General features: G+C 29.2%; 7 protein-coding genes across 15 annotated transcripts; 3 read left to right on the top strand and 4 right to left on the bottom strand.

Moving 5' to 3' along the window:
* The first annotated feature begins 6,464 nt into the window (after positions 1 to 6,464).
* LOC113791751 (uncharacterized) lies at positions 6,465 to 8,097 on the top strand. Of its 5 annotated transcripts, none has more exons than XM_075824190.1 (4): positions 6,465 to 6,618; positions 6,683 to 7,335; positions 7,473 to 7,555; positions 7,760 to 7,887. In XM_075824190.1, the coding sequence occupies exons 2-4, from the start codon at positions 6,697 to 6,699 to the stop codon at positions 7,791 to 7,793; spliced, it is 756 nt and encodes a 251-aa protein (XP_075680305.1). In that variant the 5' UTR covers positions 6,465 to 6,618; positions 6,683 to 6,696; the 3' UTR covers positions 7,794 to 7,887. The 5 variants fall into 5 exon arrangements, with proteins under 5 accessions (XP_075680305.1, XP_075680306.1, XP_075680304.1 ...); XM_075824189.1 differs by lacking the exon at positions 7,760 to 7,887 and adding an exon at positions 7,957 to 8,097 and having other exon boundaries at positions 6,466 to 6,618; XM_027341568.2 differs by lacking the exon at positions 7,760 to 7,887 and adding an exon at positions 7,957 to 8,097 and having other exon boundaries at positions 6,488 to 6,609.
* A 42-nt stretch (positions 8,098 to 8,139) lies between these two features.
* On the bottom strand, positions 8,140 to 9,671 carry LOC113791748 (uncharacterized). The gene has a single exon (XM_027341564.2). It carries the CDS (start codon positions 9,520 to 9,522, stop codon positions 8,167 to 8,169), a length of 1,356 nt encoding a protein of 451 aa, XP_027197365.2. The 5' UTR covers positions 9,523 to 9,671; the 3' UTR covers positions 8,140 to 8,166.
* A 162-nt stretch (positions 9,672 to 9,833) lies between these two features.
* LOC113791749 (iripin-1-like) lies at positions 9,834 to 11,280 on the bottom strand. The gene has a single exon (XM_027341565.2). The coding sequence runs from the start codon at positions 11,194 to 11,196 to the stop codon at positions 9,952 to 9,954; it is 1,245 nt and encodes a 414-aa protein (XP_027197366.1). The 5' UTR covers positions 11,197 to 11,280; the 3' UTR covers positions 9,834 to 9,951.
* Positions 11,281 to 12,001: 721 nt separating this feature from the next.
* On the bottom strand, positions 12,002 to 14,224 carry LOC142646104 (small COPII coat GTPase SAR1-like). Of its 4 annotated transcripts, none has more exons than XM_075824194.1 (7): positions 14,086 to 14,224; positions 13,980 to 14,026; positions 13,802 to 13,912; positions 13,389 to 13,508; positions 13,153 to 13,322; positions 12,959 to 13,090; positions 12,002 to 12,895 (listed from the first exon to the last, which is right to left on the bottom strand). In XM_075824194.1, exons 3-7 carry the CDS (start codon positions 13,842 to 13,844, stop codon positions 12,782 to 12,784), a joined length of 579 nt encoding a protein of 192 aa, XP_075680309.1. In that variant the 5' UTR covers positions 13,845 to 13,912; positions 13,980 to 14,026; positions 14,086 to 14,224; the 3' UTR covers positions 12,002 to 12,781. The 4 variants fall into 4 exon arrangements, with proteins under 4 accessions (XP_075680309.1, XP_075680311.1, XP_075680308.1 ...); XM_075824196.1 differs by having other exon boundaries at positions 13,980 to 14,009; positions 14,086 to 14,210; XM_075824193.1 differs by having other exon boundaries at positions 13,802 to 14,026; positions 14,086 to 14,223.
* Positions 14,225 to 14,442: 218 nt separating this feature from the next.
* Positions 14,443 to 15,118, top strand: LOC142646105 (small ribosomal subunit protein uS3m-like). The gene has a single exon (XM_075824197.1). The coding sequence runs from the start codon at positions 14,551 to 14,553 to the stop codon at positions 15,073 to 15,075; it is 525 nt and encodes a 174-aa protein (XP_075680312.1). The 5' UTR covers positions 14,443 to 14,550; the 3' UTR covers positions 15,076 to 15,118.
* Positions 15,108 to 18,281, bottom strand: LOC113791744 (puromycin-sensitive aminopeptidase-like). The gene is made up of 4 exons (XM_027341557.2): positions 17,758 to 18,281; positions 16,911 to 17,690; positions 15,553 to 16,856; positions 15,108 to 15,498 (listed from the first exon to the last, which is right to left on the bottom strand). Exons 1-4 carry the CDS (start codon positions 17,987 to 17,989, stop codon positions 15,172 to 15,174), a joined length of 2,643 nt encoding a protein of 880 aa, XP_027197358.2. The 5' UTR covers positions 17,990 to 18,281; the 3' UTR covers positions 15,108 to 15,171.
* Positions 18,282 to 18,392: 111 nt separating this feature from the next.
* LOC142646102 (asparaginyl-tRNA synthetase-like) lies at positions 18,393 to 20,138 on the top strand. Of its 2 annotated transcripts, none has more exons than XM_075824186.1 (2): positions 18,393 to 18,710; positions 18,778 to 20,138. In XM_075824186.1, exons 1-2 carry the CDS (start codon positions 18,567 to 18,569, stop codon positions 20,080 to 20,082), a joined length of 1,449 nt encoding a protein of 482 aa, XP_075680301.1. In that variant the 5' UTR covers positions 18,393 to 18,566; the 3' UTR covers positions 20,083 to 20,138. The 2 variants fall into 2 exon arrangements, with proteins under 2 accessions (XP_075680301.1, XP_075680302.1); XM_075824187.1 differs by having other exon boundaries at positions 18,598 to 18,710; positions 18,761 to 20,138.
* The last annotated feature ends 579 nt before the right edge of the window (positions 20,139 to 20,717 follow it).

Genomic DNA, 20,717 nt, shown 5'->3' with positions numbered 1-20,717 from the left:
ATGCGCTTCATTCAAGATTGTATGGATATATTCTCATCTTAATAATTGTATATTAGTGTATGCAATAATGTTTTGAATCGATTGGTCGGTTGGTTGATTCATCGATCAACCGATCAATCAATCAATCAATCAATTATTCTAACCAAAATGATCGATCAACCTCGATTTAAAATTAAAATTTAAAATTTGATATCAATAACCAGAAAAAAATATGATTCAATTCGATGACCGATTATCATATGGCTGTCATAACAACAACCAGAACAACAATTTGATTACATGATGATGATATTAATAGATTGAATGGATGATATTCAAAGAATCATTTGATCAACAAAAAAAAAAATGAAAAGAAATTGTGATGAGTACACACACACACTCACGAAAACATTTATAAAAACAACTAAAATTTCATTTTTTTCAAGCCACGGACAATGAATTGGGCCAAATAGATTCGATCAATGCATCATGAATGCGGTTCATTTGCAAACTCGAAATTTCAATATATAATATCAATTAAATGATATTTAACCTGTACAATTTTATCAAGTTTAAAATTTTAAATTAAATTACTAAACAGTTAACCTTTATGAAGAAATTATAAATTTACATTTTTTGATTCATTTTATCAATAATATTTTAATATGAATGCATAAGTCGCAATGGAAAATTTTTCAACAACAATTTGACAATCGATGATTGAGAACACAGAAGCATACGTTCAATTTATTTGATTGATTGATTGATTGATTAGTTGAATGAATGTATGCGATGGTGAAGTGATTAGCCACAATAAAATTTTATAATCACATTTTGAATGGAATAAACTAATAAATAGCGAATGGAATGCAAATGGAAATCCGTTTGATCAAATGAATAATAATAATAAAAAACAGGACAATACAATGGGCAACAACAATAAACAAAACTATCATTCTTGATGACAATGGTTTGGAGAGCAAGAGAAAAAAAATGATAATAAAATTACCATAACATTTAACTTGAAAATAATATTGACCAAGTGACCTTTTTTTCCATCCTCATTTTTTTGATCTTCGATCCAATGTGAAATCTAAAAAAGCAGGAGAATCTATTGTCATTATTTTTACTCTTTGATTAATCAAACTTAACACATCAAATTGAATTCTCAAACTGACCGAATTGTAAAATGATCGAATTTTTTTCAAAAACATCCAGTTTAAATTAATTTTTCTTTTCTTTTTTTAATTATTGAAAAAGAAATCATTTTTTTTGTTGAGGATGAAGGCGATAATGAGAAACAAACATACAATGTTTTTGTTTGATTTGATTGACAGAAAAGAAAAATCATATCCAAATCATTTAGTAGATTCGTTCGAAACCGAAATCAAATTAATAGATGTTTAAACAGAGAAACAAAAACAATTGATAAATTATCTTTTGTTCTGGCTACTTTTTTTTATATCATAATAATTATATGAAACAAAAAAGATCAACATTATCATGATATTATCAGCCAAAAATAAAAAATACATTCTATAAATGATAAACTCATGTTTCATGATAGATTAATTACTCAGTATTCAATCGAAAGTATTTTTGATATTAACATCATTATTTATCAAAATTAATCTAAATGTAGATCCAGATGTTGGTTGAATTTTCTTCATTTTTTCCACTTATTTATCATATACATTCCAATCATTGATTTAAAAAAATATCTTTTATCACATAAAAAGAAGAAAAGGAAATTATTTTTGGCAAATATTATTGGTAATCGGTCAAGATTATATTTTCTCTAATATGATATTTTTTCTCCTTTTTTGATGATCTTTCTTTAAATTAAAGTTTGATCAATGTGTTTCCTCTTCCCCACAAAAAAAAATATGCGTTAATGAGATAATCATCATCATCTGGATAACATTTGACTTTTCAATGGATGGCGAACAAAAAAAAACTTGAACACTGAAACGTATATTCTAATTGAATAATGATTGATCAGATAATGATATTGATGAACCATGAATTATAAATGGCATTGATAGATTTTTTTTAGTATAAATATCAATACTGACAATCGACATTGATCAATCATTGATAATCATGAATCAAAAATCAATTTATATTCTTATCATTTCATTTATTCTAATATTTGATGGTTAGAAATGAAGAACATTTTTTTCTGAAAAAAATATATGTTTAATATAATATTTTATTTGTTTTATAGGATGTACATCTTTGGAAGATTATGTCAAAAAAACAACGACAATAAGTAAATTATCATTTTGATTATTTTCCAAACAAAAACAAAAATAAAATTAATCAATTTTTTATATTCTTAATCTAACCCAGAGCCAAAAAGCTGTATTCAAAGGGATTGTAATAATAATTGTGTTCGAGAAGGTTTTCGATTTGGTAAATGTCAACATTTATATCCACCACAAGTAGTTTGTATTTGTTATTATTAAACACAAGTCAAACATTTTTATGTTGTTGTTGTTGTTAAATCGGGCAATATTTCGTTGTAAGTATACAGTAGACAAAATTTTTTCTTTTTTCTTATTTCATGACTTATGCAACCATATTATAATATTATTGATCGGAATTTTGTTTTTGTTTTTGTTTTTCATTGAAAATAGGATAATCTTTTTGAATATTCGGCGTTTTGTTTCACCTTGTTAATGTTCCAACACGACAACCTCACGAATTCAATATGAAAGAACAAAAAAAAAAAATAAAATAATAATAATGCTTTGACAAACTTTTGCAATTATGATATTTATTTATCAATAAAATAAAAAATTATTGAACAAAAATCTATTAATGAGAAATTGTGATTTGCACACCCACACACTCATAAAAATATTCATAAATCTTTGGTTCAATTCATTTGAACATTGTTTTTTTTTGTACAATTTTTTCTGTCATCGTTTTTGTTTTGTTTTGTTACATGAAATGGACTATGGCTATTAAGTAAATAAAAATTAGGCTAATGAAAATTGTGCAAATTAATGAAAAATGCATACAAAAAAAACAACGGAAATTTCATTTTCCTCAATCAACGGACAATGAAATTGACAAAATCGACAGATTCGATCAACGCATCATGAACGTAGTTCATTAGCAAGCTCGTAATTTTTTTCTTTTTAGTCATTCAGCTACATTAATGGCCATCATCACAATCAACAACAATATCATCCAACGAAAAAAAAGTCTAGACAATCAAGATATTCAAATGAAATTGTGATGTTTCATATTGATGAAAACGAGATGAAAAGAAATGTCAAATACACCACGGATGTTTGTAAACTTCCCTGATGATGTCAATCACTATTTCATAATCATGATATTTTTTTGATTTAATTAACTAAATAATTCATCAGAGTTTTATTTATTAATTCTCATTTCTTTTAGCACAAGTAAAAGTTTTGTGTATTTATCATTTATTTGTGCCAGATATCACAAAGACAACCCCATATGACGCTACAGCCACCTCCTTTATAACCAAAACTTTGGCAATCCTGTATACACTTGGCTAGGTCGCAAGAAATGACTTGACCAACTGATTTTGAAATAATTTGGTTTAACACAGGATTAGATCCATTTAATATAAAAAAAGGAAATTGAAAAAAAACATAAATTAATTTTCATTATTTTGTTCGAATATTTTACTTTTTATATTACGAAATAACACATTTTCGGAAATTACTTACCATTAAATATAAGGACGAATGAAATTAAAATAATAAAAATTGGCTTTTGATTCATGTTTTGAATCATTAATGCCAACTGAATGTCAGTATTGATAAATCACTCCTGCCTGTCGCGCCAAATATAAAAATAATAATTTTTAATAATAATAAAAACTTTTTTAATATGGTTAAATCTAAAGCTTTGCTTTATACAATTGGTTCATAATTGTTGTAATTCTAATTGAATTAAAATTCTGATGATGTAGATGGAAATTCTACAGTAGAGCTTTATTGCTGGGAAATTTTGCATATGATACAAAAATACAAAATTCATCAGAGTTTTATTTGTTTATTATTATTTCTTCAAACAAAAGTAAAAGTTCTTATGTATAATATGGATAACAAATACAAGCCTCTTGTGGTGGTAATAAAAATTGACATAGACCATAATGAAAACCCAATTGAACACAACCACGATTACATTCGTATGGATTACAATAATTTAGACATCCTGGTTTTGGTTTTGAACTGGTTTGGTATGACACTTGGTTAGGACCTTAATATTTAAAAAAATCAGTTTAGTTTTTTAAAAAAATAGAAATTAATTTTCTTTGTTTTGTTCAAATATTTGAAATAATAATTTACTTTTTGTCGTTCTACTTCCATAATGACTTGTCGTAACATTGCATTCTGTCCATTCTAACGAACCAATAAAACGAATAAAATATTACATTATCTGATAAATATTAAACCATATATTTGTCTGAAATTACTAACCAAATATAAGGACAAATGTAATTAAAATAATAAAAATTGATTTTTGATTCATGATCAGAATGATTAATGTCGGCTGAATATCGGTATTGATATTTATATTCGAAAAAAATCGATGAAAAAAAACCAAAAATCTTTAAATGCCATTGCATGGTTCATCAATATCATTATTTGATTACTGTATGTTTTAATCACCCATATCTATGATAAATATGTTAAATGTTATCCAGATCAACTTTTGTCAATCCATTTTCCAATTTTGTTATTTTTGTTAATCATTATCACCTTTATCCTTATTATCGACTGATTTATTAATTTCCAATCACCTTAAACATTTCGGATCAAATAAATGATATTTAATTGTGAATACCAATAATTGAGAGCAAAATATTTTTATGTTTCGATTCAATTATGATGTTTCGATTTGTCACTACTTCTATTCTTTCTTAACAGAATCAAATATTGATAAATAAACCAAATATTTGGCAATTAGGAGAAAATGAAGGAAAAACTTTTACATAGTTATTATTAATTTGTTTTATCTCCGAAAACCATTTGACCACAAGAATATGAAAAAATGAAAACAAAACAAACAACCGAAAATTGCCCACGTAAAGATTATAATCATAATAATGATGATGATTACCACAACTTCAATCTATCAATTTTGGTGATCCAATTTTTTCTTTAAGTTTTTGTTGTTGTTGTTGTTTCTGCTATCTTTAAATAATTTTCTTTTTGGCTTACTTAAATTTATCAATTATTATATTTTTTTTTAGTTCATAAAATGTCTATTTTTCCGAGATAGATTTATCTAATCTTAATTAAATCTATTAAATATAAATACAACAAAAAACAGACTAAAACGATAATTATTCAATGAACCAATTGTTTTTGTGGCCCTTAAGCAAAATGCGGATATTATTATATCACCCAGAAACAAAACAAAAACAAAAAACACTATACTATGGCTAAATGATAATGATTGTGACCAGGTGTACCGGAATTATAGAAACAAAACATCAAAATTATGTTGTTGTTTGTGATCATCATTTTCATCATGGACAAACACAAATAAACACTTTTAAAAAAATAGATGGATAGATAAATTGACCTAATTTGAACGAGAGAAAAATAAATACACAATAATTTTTTTGAACAAAAAAAAACTCAAAAGTTTCTTCCGTTCCAACAAGTGTGTAAACAAAAACAAATGTTTTCAAAACAAACATTTATTATTGAAAATGACCTATTGAAATTTTTTTTCACACAATAACCCGTTGCTTTCAATTTCATCATATTTTTTTCTGTTTGTTTGCTTGTTTTTTCATATAATATTTAATTTGAATGAAACAAAAAAAAATTGCTAACAAAATTAGAGTCTTTGTGAAACATTTTCCATGTTTTTTGTTTTTGCTGTTTACCGGTAAAGAAAATCAAAATGAAGATTTATTTGAAAAAAAATCTCGCTAAAAGCAAGATTTCGAAAAATATTATGTATAAAGATTTTATCTCATTAAAAACAACAAGAAGTATTGAATCGCTTTCGAAGAAAATGAAAGCAAAAAATAAAAAATCCTTGACTTTTTGATGATGTCGATGAAAAATTATTTTAATTTTTTTTACAAGTTTTTGAGATTTTATCCAGAAGCAAAAATGGTAAATAAAATAATTTTATTTTCTATTTAGATCGGAGGCGTGTCTCATTTTTTTCAATCATTGTCCCGTGAGCGATGACGATAAATCGTCGTCATCATCATCATCATTAAATCCTTTGAAAAAAATGGACGATCACGTTTTTTTGCCAAGTTTTTAAATCCATCATTCCATAAAAGAAAAGAAAAAAACTAAAATCCTACTTTTGGTAAATTTTTCCAATTATCCATTTATCAATTTTTTCTATATGAAAAAATCTTATTACTTAATCATATATTGAATTACTTCATATCAAATGACAGTAATGATTTTTCGTTTTTGCCGCTTAAATATATTGATGCAAATATTTAAAATATTCGATTTTTATCATATATATCGATAGTATCGCCCATTACATGTGTTTATAAACAATGACTTTCAATATAAAAAAAAGATATTTATTTTGTTTATATTTCTTCGGTATAATTCTTTGGATCTAATTCTTCATGGTTGACTTGTTTCTTTTCATGTATAAAATGTACTCTAATGACAATGAAATTTTCAATATTAATAATATTTTTAATTACTTTACCATTATACAGGTAATTACAACGGAATGTCATTTTTTGTAACGAACGTCGGTCAAAACTTTGTAAAAACTTTTTTGTCATCATATGTGACAGGTCATTGTTGTTTAACGACTGGTCATTATCATGTTCGCTCGCTATGGACAACTAAACATTTTCAAAAACAGCAAGAAAATTACTATAGTGTTCTTGGATTGAAACATGATTGTTCACAAGATCAGATTCGCGCAGCCTATCTAAATCTGTGTAAAAAATATCATCCAGATAAATCAGCTAAAAACAATACAAGCGAACAACAAATAATCGACGATACTGCCCGTTTTCAAAAGATCAACGAAGCTTATAATTGTCTTTGTAAAGTGGACACCCGTAATCAATATGATTTGTCACTTAACTTTGGCCTTGGTAACAATCCATTCATAAAAAGGCCACCAAAAGGCTATTATTATCATCAACCACCGCCGATGGATCATAGTGACCCGTATCATCATCGTTACTATTATCATCAATCACCATTCAGTGATCGTGCCACTTATAATCATTACAGGCATATGCGTGAAACTATGTATCAAGAACGCGAAGGATACTCGAAATTTCATCGTGAAATGTTCGGTTCTAGATTCACCAGTTTTATATTGTTGACCTTAGTCATAACAATTATCTTAGAGGTTTGTTTTTATTTTAAATTTATCTTTATTTTTTTACGAAATCAGTTCAAATTTGTGTAGGCAAAATTACATGTGATGTAAATTTTTTCAACACCATTGATCATTAATTTTTCTTTTTTTATTTAAATTTTGATCAGAGCATTAATAGTTTGTTGAATTCAGAAATCCATCAGCTCAATACGAAAAAGCGATACGATGTCATCACTGAAATTTATAAAGAGTAATTTTATGTTTGATTAATTCATTTTTATTTTTAAAAAATCATTCTATTCAAAGTCTTCCATGAATGTTCGTGTCCGATCAAACAAAAGATTTACATCACTTTAATTTTGTCTATCTTTAGAATTAAAATTTATTAATCAAATTTTTTTTCACAAAAATAAGTACTTATCAAATTTTTATATCTTTGTTTTGTTTCAAATAGATTAGAGTTTATATTTTATGGAAAGAAAGTTTGAAAAATAAAAATACAATAATAATGGATGATTTCAATATAAGACAATATCGGCCACGAACAAATATGGACGACGATCACGAATAGATTGATTGATTGATTATAAAAATGGAAATTTTTTTTATTATAACTAATAAATTTTGTCTCTATTTTGATTATAATCATAGACATATGCGGAAAAATAATATCAATCAGGAGCGAAATGGAAAACATGATTAATTTTCTTATTGGATGGATGGTCACTTTTATTCTATAAGGAATTTATAATGATACGAATAAATTGTGATAATATTTTTTTGTCTTTGTAATTTCACTAAAAAAATAATTTTTTAAATAATAATAAATTATCATTATATAAAATATAAATACACAAATTTTTATTTATTTTTATTTGTATCACTATCATCATTATCATCATCGTCGTCGTCTTCATCATCATTTTTATTTTTATTTTCGAAATCACGTCGAGCCTTTTGAATAGATGATTGAAATCTCAATCCTTGTTCCGATTGAATTGATCGTTGACAAACTGGGATTTTTTCCACATGTCCATGACTACCATCCAAATCATCTTCGTCATCATATTCTTCGATAATTTCAAAACTATCAATATATTCTCGAAGACTTCTAATCTCTTCTTCAAGTATATTTGAATAGAAATATGCTTTGGCCAGATCTCTTTGTAGCAATTTCTTCTTTTTCTTCAATTTTTCAATCTGTCTTTCATGTGGTGCACGAATTGCTGTGATTATAGCATGTACAACACGTAATACACGCCAAACTCGAAGAACAATCAACAGGTAAAGATATTTTTTCATCTTATGATCCAAAAATACAATATCCAAACCAAATGAAACCATAACAATCAATGCATCCAATGCAATTTCCAAGTGTAAAAAATATTTATATCCTTCCGAATAAAAACGAACTAAAAGTTCGACATTGAACATGAACAATATAAAAATCGACGTCAAATGAAATACATTTTCAACATTGTGCAACAGGTGAGCGGAATGTTCGCACTCTAAAAGATGGTGATCATTAACGCTACTACCATGACCAGACGTATGTTCGTGTTGAGAAACAATCGATTCATGTCCATTATGCTCGACCATTGGTGCTGATTGTAGCAATGGACTAATTGTTGAAACAATCGCATTTGCTACTTGTTTACCTGTTTCTGAATGTCCGTATGGACAGTCTTCGTTCTGAAACAATCTCAATTCGATGATCATTTCACCCAATACCATGACACAATCCAAAATGATCAATACAACCATTAAAATTTGAAAATTATAAGTATTCATTACTGAACGCAATTTAGTCTTAAAACTGGGTTCATCATCCGGAATATCCTTCAATAAACGATGTGCACTAGCAATATGTTTATTCGTGTATAAGCCACGTTTCGGCGGTTCGGGACCTTCTTTTTTCTCCATATCGATTGGAACGGCATCCGGTTGTTTTTTGATTAGTTTTTCCTGTTGTTGTTGATGTTTTTTGTGGACCAACTGTGCATAGCTTTTTCCAATCGATTGTTTTTGTTGTGGACTTAAAAAATTCAAACGATACATACTATTTGCATGTGAGCCATAACGATTTAATCGATGAAGATTAGGTTGCGATTGATATGGAGCTCTTCGAATTCGTCTACTCAAACGACCTGATGGTTCATTAGTGCGGCCATCCTCATTGGCTGCATTTTTGTCGAACCGTACCGAATGTCCGGTCATTTTTTTGAAATTATTCGCATACAATGAAAACACGTCCACACATATACTATCACGAAATCAAATTAACGTATTTTTCGATATGAACAAAATCAAGTCATCAAAAAAAGGATTTATCCTTTTCTGATCAAGGAGGTTTTATATTTAGCCAACATCAAGGGGCATAATCAATATTTTACAGGTAAAAAAATCGATAAATTAATTAATGCCGATTCATGTTTTACGTTTAGTAACAAATTCAATTTATTCTCTCTTTCTCTATACATTGGTTACAACTTTACCGACGACCGGAATCGATATAATAATGATTGATATAGTTTTTTTTAATCTCCCCATTTTATTGATTTAACCTTGATTAATTAATTTTGTTTTTATTGTATTATATGATGTAACTTATAGAAAAAAAGTGATTGAATTCAATGCTAATTATTATTAGGGTTTATGAATTTCTCCCAAGAAAAGAATTTGTCCAGATAAATTATGACGAATAAATAAAACAAATGGATGATTGAATTTATATACGGCTGATGGTTGTAAAGACATTTTAACGAAACCAACATATGTTGATGCAGCAGCTTCAGTTCCATCTTCATTTATATCGATCAATGCTGTGTGGCGAACATCATCGACTGCAATCGGCAAATCTTCGCTTATTCCTGATAAATCGGCTCGTCCGAATTCAAAAATATTCACCAAACCCATATCTTTCAATGTTTCTTTTAGATTATATCTACCCATAATGCGTAATTTAGGAAATATAACTGTTGCTTCATTGTCATCTTCATTGAGACGACTAATGGCAGCTTCAATATACCAAGGATTTAATGCATTACGAATGTACATAAGATTTGATGAATTTGAATTACGTGGAAGTATAGCAAACATGCTTACATCTTCACCTTCGTAAGGAAATTCCACCAAATCTGATTCCAATTCCGAAAGATAAGCCGTAGCTACTCGTCCTTGTCGTTTCATATATAAAACATCATTGAATGTTTCATTATCCAAGCCATAAAATATTCCTGGAGATGTTTGATTAGCCATAAATCGATTTCTCCAATTTCCTTTGAAATAAATGGCATTAATCAAAGCCAACTGAGTTGTTCTTGCTGGTGGTTGACGAAGAAAGTTACGAATCATGCCATTTGTTCGTGCTGAACACCATTGATTAATGGTAGCCATTACCAATTCACTTTCGCTAACGAAATCAGCTTCCAACAGTTCACTATCAAAATATCGTAGAATCGTTTCATTAAAATTTGCTCTTATACGATAATTTCTATTGATCATCAATGCGTTAGCCATTTTCAATGATATAGAATTCATTCCGTTTTGATCGAGTTGAGCCAATTGCTCGATGGCCTTTCGTGCACGTTTGGCCACTTTTTCTCTATCATCGATATTTGCCATACGAAAACCAAGAACAGAATTTATCTGATCAAATGTTTCACCATTTGAACCTTGTTGAAGCATTGACATAATGATTGTAATACTGAATGGTGAAAGAAAAATATTTTCGCGAATTTCTTGTCGTTCATTTTCTTGAGATCGTCGTTGCAGAATATTGAAACCAAAACTATTACTTGCCAATACAAATTCTTTTGGAACTAATGGTTCCGGATAGGAAATGGCAAGTGTGAATAAAGAAAAAAACAAAATCAAGCAACACCAAGACATTTTCAAGTGCAAAAAAAATGAAAAACAGTGTTCAATTGACGACGATGATGATAGTGAAATGAGAAAATGTAAAAATTCAAAAATAAAGAACTTTTCAATTCTTTATATTGATGGTGTAGAACAAAGTAGACGGGCTAGTTTTATTCAACCTTCTTTAAACTTATCATTTTAATAGCTCGAGAAATAAATTTAAAAAAACCTGAATAATTTTTTTCAAGAATCTTTAGTATAATAGTATAGCTGATATAATATCTTTTTCATAAAAAAGTGGCAAAACATGAATTTAAATTTTGTTTTTTTCGACAAAAAAGTGGACCCTTCAGGTGGATACAAAGAAAACTTTTATTCGGTTGTTCACATCATTGATCTTTAGTAGATGTTACCATGTATGATCACGATAGATTATCTAAACTTTAAACAAAAACAACAAAAATTGATCATCACTGACATACGTACGAAACATACGAACATTGACCATAAAATCAAGGTCGAACAAAATGAATTTAAAAACCAGTTTAGTGATTTTGAAAAGATAAACTAAGCTAGACTTTTACGTGATAAAATCATTTTAATAACAGATGGATCGGTAAAGAACAGAATTTTTATTTTTATTTTTACAAGGTTTTCTTTACAGAAAAAACCAACGACAAGTATGATTGATGATTTGAATCGTTAATTATAAAAATCTATTCCCGTTTTGATTTTGTCAAATCATTTCAGGTTTCGTTTTTTTTGTCAATCGACTTCGAAAAAATGATAAGATAGTGTTCAATATCGTCGGAATAGAAATCGAAAAGATCCAAAAAAAAGTTGGAAAAAAATAAAAATCAATTTCCATTCAAATTTATCCATTCAATTCCATTAATAATTATTCAAAAAGGATTTTTAAAAAAAATTAATTAAAATTAAAACAGAACAAGTATGTTAATGTGTTTGTTTGTGTGTGTGAATTTTCAAAGTGGGTTTGGGGAAAAATTCAATTTTTTTACCAATCATTTCAATTCTTGAAAGAAAATAGAAACACAGAAAAAATTAGGATTAAAAAATATTAAAGATTTTTTTTTCTTTGTACATGTTCATTTTGTTGTCAGATTTAGATCGTCTTTTGTTTTTTGTTCCTATCAAAGAATCTAATAAAGATATGATATTTTTATAATCAATAATAATAATAATAATAAATATTCAATATTTTTTTTCGATTGATAGGATAATGAGTTATAGTATTCAGACATGTAAGGTATATGTGAATCTTATAAAGAGTATAATAATATGCATTTTGTAAAACATTGTATATGCGGCGGCAAATTATACATACAAATATTTATATTTTTCTGTTTGTTTTATTTCATTTTGATTAAAAAAATTTTTTTCTCCGGGTTTGTGTCATTGCCTGTGTGTGTATGTGTTGGTGTGTGGGGTAAGATGTGTTAATTTTTTCTGATTGGATACCAATAGTAAAGTTGATAAATATCGGTATTTATAAAGATTATTTTTTTTGTTGTATTCGGACGTTTCGCATCTTTATCATTAAATATTATTAGAGATTTTTTATAATTGGTTGACTTTTTTTTCAAAAATTTTTCTTTCAAATATATTGCGCTATCCAACGAAATCCTTCACCATAACCTTGTCGCCGTAACACTGAACACATGAACAATTCTAGCGGTCTTCCGGGTAGGTCACTTTTGGCTATTTTAGTCTATTGAATTTGAAAAAAAGAATTAAAACATTTCAACGATTCAAGATTTTAAAGATTTTTTACTTTTCCAGTGGTTTGACCGTTTAGGTTAAAGTAACCACGAATTTCATCTTCACTTGCGGCACCCATTTTATCAATTTTGTTGCCCAATATCAGAACAGGACAATTAGATAATTGTTCATCACACAGTAGACTCTATTAGCAATAAATCAATAAATTATGACCAAAGAATTTCGGATAATTAAAGATAAACTTACATCTAGTTCATATTTTGCTTCTGGAAAACGTACACGATCGCAAGCATCGATAAGAAATACAATTGCATCGACAGCTGGAAAATAATCTTTCCATACACGACGAGCTTGTGAATGACCACCTAAATCAAAGGTTGTGAAACGTATATTTCCAATCGATAATTCTTCCGATGCTATGAGATGTAAAAAAATAAGATGGTAAAATTGATTTCTCAATAAATAATTTTTGTTCAACTCACTGGGATGTAACGTCGGTACATGTTGAGCCATACGATCATCTCTGAGCATATGTAACAATGTCGTTTTACCTGCATTGTCTAGACCGAGAAACAAAAGTTTACCACTCTTTTTCCAAAGACCTAAACGTACATTTCCATAATCAATGAAAAAAAAGAAATTGATTATGATGAGCGATGAAAATTGTGAACAAAAAATATATATTGGATAAAAATAACAATATCAACAAGTTAAAATGTTTATCAATAATTTCTCAATAGTTTTTTAGTATTACTATCATCCATAAGAGAAAACACTACGTCACTAATCTTTTCTTTGATTTAAATGTACCCTACAGGGCCATTTTTCATTTAATTTTGTTTTCCGAATAATTTTGGTGTATGGATCAGAAATAAACATCAATGTAAACACATACCTAGAAAACCGAGAACACCACTGAAAAAATCCAATATGAACATGATTGATTTTATTGAATTTATGATTTATTTGGTATTTTTCTTTCGAAATATATCAGGAGATTATAATTCTCGATTGAATAAAATTAAAAACAATCGATTAATTAATTATAATTATTAGCACACAAATATACACACAGGAAAAAAACGAATTTAAGAGGAAAAAATCTTTGAATATAAAAAAACTGAACGTAAATTTTTAAAAATTCAATTAATTAATTTAATGAAAATATAATCTACATACAATGGTCTTTTAGCAATGGACCGATTTTCATCCATTCATTCGTATGATGATGACTATGCCGATGATTTGCTGATGGTAATGCTTACTGTCGGTGATGATGATGATGATGATGATGATGATGATGATGATGATGATGACAACAACGCGTTAAGGACAATATCAGGCAATTTTAACGCTGATGTGGAAATGGTGTTATCATCATCAACATGATTACCACTGCTTTAATAATCGTTCATAATTTTCTTTGCTTCTACAATTTAATTTACCGAATCAACTTTAAACTTTTTATATTACCACTACCATTTATAAATCATTTTTCAAGACTAAATCATTTTTGAAAACGATGTTTGTGTATGGTGTTACAATGTATGAAGTTGGCAAAAAATCAATTCGAATTTTATGCCATGTGATAATTGAAAAGCAAATTTCAATTTTTATCGATTGTTCAAATAAAGTTCCAGAATCATGAATAGATTTTGCATTCAATGGAGAAATTGTTTTGGTTATATTAATTCAACTTTTACAAAAAATCCGTCAATTTTATCCGTGCCTCAAATCATCTCGTATAATTCAAATCGGCAAAAATGTCAAGCTGGACGTTATAAGGTTACATTGAAACGTAACCGTCCATTAACTTATGAACAAGCAAATAAACCTAGTTATATTGGTGTTCGTAAAGGTTGGAATTCATGGAATACCAGTTCTTTGGTGGGCGTATCATTGACAAGCGAAGTAACCATTGATGATACATTTATTAGAAAATTTTTAGCTGGTACATGGCATCGTTTATTTCTCAGCGAAATTATAATCAAACGTCGCGGTAATATGATACATATTGGTGGTATTGTTAATCAGGCTATTCCTGCACGAAAATATTATTGGTTAATCGGTTACACGGAAGAGCTATTGTCTCATCTATTAAAATGTCCTGTTAAGGTCGATGTATCAACAACAGCAGATCGCAATGCTCTTATCTATAAATACATTTAGATTGTAGATTATTATGTAAATAAAATCTTGAATGAATAGAAAATTATAATTTATTGTACGATTTTCATGAATTATGTGGATTAATAATTCAATTTTTTATTGAAAAAATTTAGCCAATTTTTCAGTATCACGAGCCATCAAAGCAGCATTCAATCGAACCGTTTCTATCGATTGCTGAATCGAACGATCCCATCCTTTATTAGGATTCACGCGGAAAAAATCTTCAATTTGATGAGCCATTTCTTCAGTTTGAAAATTTTCAATCAAACTTTTTATCAATGCATTGCCTAGGAATCCAACATCATAACGACTCTTGAATAGCTCGTAATTAGAGATGAAAAATTCCCAAGCAGTTCGACGACCAGATGGATTACACGCCACTGACGCAACAACAAAAGTAGTGTCTTGTGAACGTACCTTATCCTAGAATCATGACATTGTGAGGTTACAGTTATCATCTGATAAATAATTACTTACACTAATTGCAAATTTTAGGACACGTTCAATGAATTCAGGTTTTTTTACGGAACCTAGCGCTGATTGTATACGCATTTGTTCCTCTTGAAGTTCGGCTTCATCATGAAGTTTCATGATTTTCTCCCATATTTCATCTGTGATTTGACTTGACATAGCTCGATATACAGCTGAACGAAGATCAGCCGGTATTGATTTTCGTTTGGCAACATGATCATCAAAAGCTTCATGACATTTTTTCATAACTTCAGGATATTCGAATGTAACCAAACGATTGATTAACAAAGGACGAAGTAAAGTTTTTAGATGTGGTTCCGATGGTTTAGGATCCCAGCCGATTTCACCAAAAACTTTTTGTGTAATCAATTTTGTACCAAATTCAACAAATTTTGGGTGAAAATCATAACCATAAAGCAATTGATTATATTTGCTCAGTATGACGTTCATTACAGTCCATACTGAATATTCACATTCATTACGGAAAGATCCGATAGCTTGGAAAAGAACATCTGAACTTTTACGTCCAGCCAATGTCATAGAGTAAAGATCATTGATTAAATTCAAACGATCAGCTGGGTCTAATTTTTGTTGGCCAATACCTTCCTCTAACAGACGGATGAATAGATCTTCTTGTTGATATTGAACACGATAAGTTGCCATAGCAAAAGGATTCAATTTTATCCATTCTTTTTGCAAATCGATGAGACTACCAAGTTCAAGAGTTTCAACACGCTTTTCTAAAAGAATTTCGGCTTGCGGTTTTTGAACATCCTTAGCAGTGATCACTTGAACTGGAACAGCCCATAACATTGTTTTATCAGCATCAGACAATTGACCATCTGAGTTGAATTTTTCCTGAGTCAATTCCAATCGATTTGATCCTTGACAATTGACAGTAACAACCGGATAACCTTTTTGTTTAGTCCAAGTAGTCATCATACGACGTACTGGTTTTTGGCTAGCCTCTTCCAAAGCATTCCATAAATCTTCGGTTTGTGTATTTTTATAACTATGACGGGAAAGGTACAATTTCATTCCTTTACGGAAATTTTCATCGCCAATATAATGAAATAACATTCGATTAATGCAAGCCCCTTTATTATAAGAAATGTCATCGAATATTTCTTCTACTTCCGATGGATGTCCGACAGGAATTTCGATTGGATGAGAATTCGCCAACGAATCTAAATTCATTGCAGATAAGAATGTGTCTGAAACGAATTGTTTCCAGATCATAAAGTCTGGGAACAAATGATCCACACACAAATATTCCATGAACATCGCAAAGCCTTCGTTTAGCCAAAGATCTAAAATTGGCATAGAATTATCAGATTAAATTCAATATAAATGAAATATCTTACGTGTCCACCATTCCATCGTTACCAAATTGCCAAACCATTGGTGAGCCAATTCATGTGCAACAGTCAATGAAATGCTTTGTTTTCGGGAAGTAGACGTATGGGATGGATCGACCAATAAATATACTTCACGATAAGTAACCAAACCCCAATTTTCCATAGCGCCAGCAGAAAAATCAGAAATGGCAATCAAATCCAATTTACTCAATGGAAAAGGAATTTGAAAATAATCGGTATAAAAGTCTAATGATCGAGCAGCAACATCTAAAGCAAAACGTCCTTGTTCAGATTTTTGTAAAGGTGTATAAACTCTAACAAGAACACCATGTTTGGATCGAGTTTCGATGTAATCATATTCACCAATAACGAATGCAACTAAATAGGTGGACATAATCGGTGTTCGATCAAATTTAACTACACGTCGTTTTTGGGAATCTCGATTTTCTTCTTTTACGGACATATTGCTTAAAGCAACCATTTTGTCATCATTATCACTAACCGGCACGACTAAAGTTATATCGAATGTAGCTTTATGTGCCGGCTCATCCCAACATGGAAAAGCTTTTCGAGCATATGTTGGTTCGAATTGAGTGACAGCAGAAAAACGTTCTTTTCCATCTGGACCGATATAACGACTTTTGTAGAAACCAGTCAAATTTTTATCCAATTCACCACTAAATTCTAAATTCAAGATGGCATTCATTCCCGGTACCAATTTTTCAGCCAGTATTAGAGTTGCTGTTTCTTCTTCAACATTGTATTTAATTTCTTTGATGTTGATTGCTATAATGAAAAACAAAAACGTCAAACAAAAATATCATCAATGAACATATGTTATCGAATCATTTACTTTTGTTATCGTTGGGCAGTTTCACATTGCATTGATCAGCACCATTTTCAATAGTCAGTTTATCCGAATTCAAAACAATTTCAGCAGTCGATTCATTCACTTTAAGATCAATTGATTGAGATCCTTCGAAAGTGAATTTCTTAAAATCTGGTGCCAATCTAATATGATAATTTATAGGCGTTACCAAACAGGGTAAACGTTGAAATGAAGTTTTATTCTCGGTAGTTGCCATTGTTTTCTTCGTACAAAAATTGGAAAATTGACGATGAATAGAAATATGGATCGATAATAGATAATTCTGATAGCTGAAATAGAACAATCGTTTCTCAATTAAAACCCGAAAATTTAGATACAAACGGCTGGTAAATGACACTGGAGTGAGAAAAATACAAAATTTTCGAATCGTATCGGATTGAAATTTAAAATGAAAAAACTAAAACAGTATTTGGTTATAAATTTATGTTATAACTAATCTATAAGATTAAATATTAATTTTTTGTTTACTTTAAAAAGTTGTTGAAAACTTATTTTTTCAGAAATGAAACAATTAAGTTTATCGGCTTTTATAATCGTCAAAGCTTAAACAATGATGACGTGTCAAAGTCCACATGCTTCCAGTACTTATCCATCCGTACATTTATAGTCACAATGAATCCTTGTTCTAATTCAACATTCGGTTAAGTGATAACACGAAATAATGCTTCTACACCAAACCGTAAACGATTGTGACTATTGGATAGCGGAGAAAATTTCCAAAAAAAATTCTTTCAAATTAAAATTGTCAGCTGAACCAAAATTTTAATTTGAAAATGATTTCGTCTATCAATTCTATTCGTTATCGTTTTCATCAATTTATTTGTCGTAGATATTGTCATAATATTCGATCATTAGATACAATCAGAAAAATTCTTGATTATGGCCAACCCTCCGATTGTTATCAATATAAAGTTTATGTACATTTTTCCTATTATTTAAATTTTAAAAATAAATTAATTTTATCTAGGGAAAATTCTTTTCCAGGGTTGGATACGTGGGAAGATACAAAAGAAAAAATCTAAATGGTTTCTTCAGCTAGATGATGGCAGTTCTGCTGAACGTTTGCAAGTTATTATACCCGTATCATTGATGGAACTAAATGATCGTTCAAGAATACAAAACGGTGCATCATTAGAATGTATTGGACGTTTGTCAGAAAGTTTAGGCCATCAACAATCTTTGGATTTTCTTTGTGATCAATTCACTGTGATTGGTGATTGTCCACCTGATCATTATCAGATTGGCCATTTGAAAAGTGGCATGGAATTTGATTTACTTCGTGAACAAATTCATCTGCGGCCTAGAGTTCGATATTTTCAATCGATTCTGAGGATAAGAAATGAATTATCTCGTGCTATTCATAAATTTATGTCTGATAATCAATTTATTGAAGTACAAGTGCCATTAATCACTGCAAACGATTGTGAAGGTGGTGGTGAATGTTTTACATTAAATCCCGCAAATTGGCCTATTACTAATCCAGAAAGATTATACTTTGGTCGTCCAACATATTTAACGGTATCGGGTCAACTTCATCTGGAGGCAATGGCCAGTTCATTATCCCGTGTTTATTGTCTAAGTTCAGTGTTTCGAGCAGAAAAATCAATGTCTCCCAAACATTTGAGTGAATTTTTAATGCTTGAATTGGAACAAGCTTTTCTTTTTGATCTCAAAACTTTAATGTCATTGGTAGAATCGCTTTTTCGTTATCTTCTCGATGAAATTGAAAAAAATTGTCAAAAAGATTTAGAATTTCTATTGGATATGAATCAGCATCATAAATATTATGATAAACTTAAAAGCTCTAAATTCCTTCAAATTTCTCATCAAGATGCTTGTCAAATGTTATCGAATAAATATCCTCAATTGAATGAAAATAGAAAAATGAATCTTAATGCAGAAATGGAACGATTCATTTTGGAAATCTGTGATCATCAACCAATTTTTGTAACAAATTTCCCCATGGAAATTAAACCTTTCTATATGAAATCTACTGATGATGGTACAATGGCACAATGTTTTGATTTATTAACTCCAATTTGTGGTGAAGTATGTGGTGGTAGTCTAAGAGAAAATCGTTTAGAACGTTTAGTTGAACAAATCAAATCGAAAAATGTGATCAATAATACTAATCAATTAGAATGGTATCTAGATTTGCGAAGATTTGGATCGGTACCAACTGGCGGTTTTGGTTTTGGTTTTGATCGATTTCTGCAGACTGTTTGTGGTGTTGTCAATATTAAGGATGTTGTACCATTTCCTCGTTGGCCTTATCATTGTAGATTATAATCTGAATTTTCATTAGACCATTACAAAATTGATTGAAATAAAATATAAAAATCTTATTCTTTGTTCATTGTTCAGTTTTTTTTTCTTCACCTCTTTATTGTTGAACGAGTTGAAAATGTAACGTTGCTATATTTTGATCAGATTCTTTGCGAATTCTATATTCAAATGGATTTATATAGCATATTGGTTAATTGAGTCGCCAGAAAAAAAACACACGCACACACATCATATCAAAAACTTCTCCTTCCCCAGATTTGGACTAGACAAAATAAAATATATTGGTTACTAGTTCAAGGATACTCGAATTCTCTTTCCACATGCACATCAAATCTTCTTTTCTTTTGGTGTATATGTTTTTTTTGTAGGTGTTAAACGTATGAAAATTCTTGAAACCAGAATAAATCCCAGATATTCAATAATGAACAAAATATTGATAATAAAATTTCATAATTTTAAATGACAAAATTGAACTTGTCAACTTTACAACATAATTCCAATTATTATCATCATTATCATCAATATGGTGGCAATGCGGAAGTATAAATACAATAACAATAACAAAATTGAACATTCGAATTTGTAAAATTTCAATTTGAAAACCAATTCACCTTGCATTCATATTTGGCATAATTACA

This window comes from Dermatophagoides pteronyssinus, unplaced genomic scaffold (assembly GCF_027571235.1).
Source record: "Dermatophagoides pteronyssinus isolate colony J.1.1.1.1 unplaced genomic scaffold, Derpt_VIB-CSIC_2022.12 sq0052, whole genome shotgun sequence".
Lineage (NCBI taxonomy): Eukaryota > Metazoa > Arthropoda > Arachnida > Sarcoptiformes > Pyroglyphidae > Dermatophagoides > Dermatophagoides pteronyssinus.
Note: the sequence above shows the minus strand (reverse complement) of the source record. Positions and strands in the feature narration are given on the sequence as shown.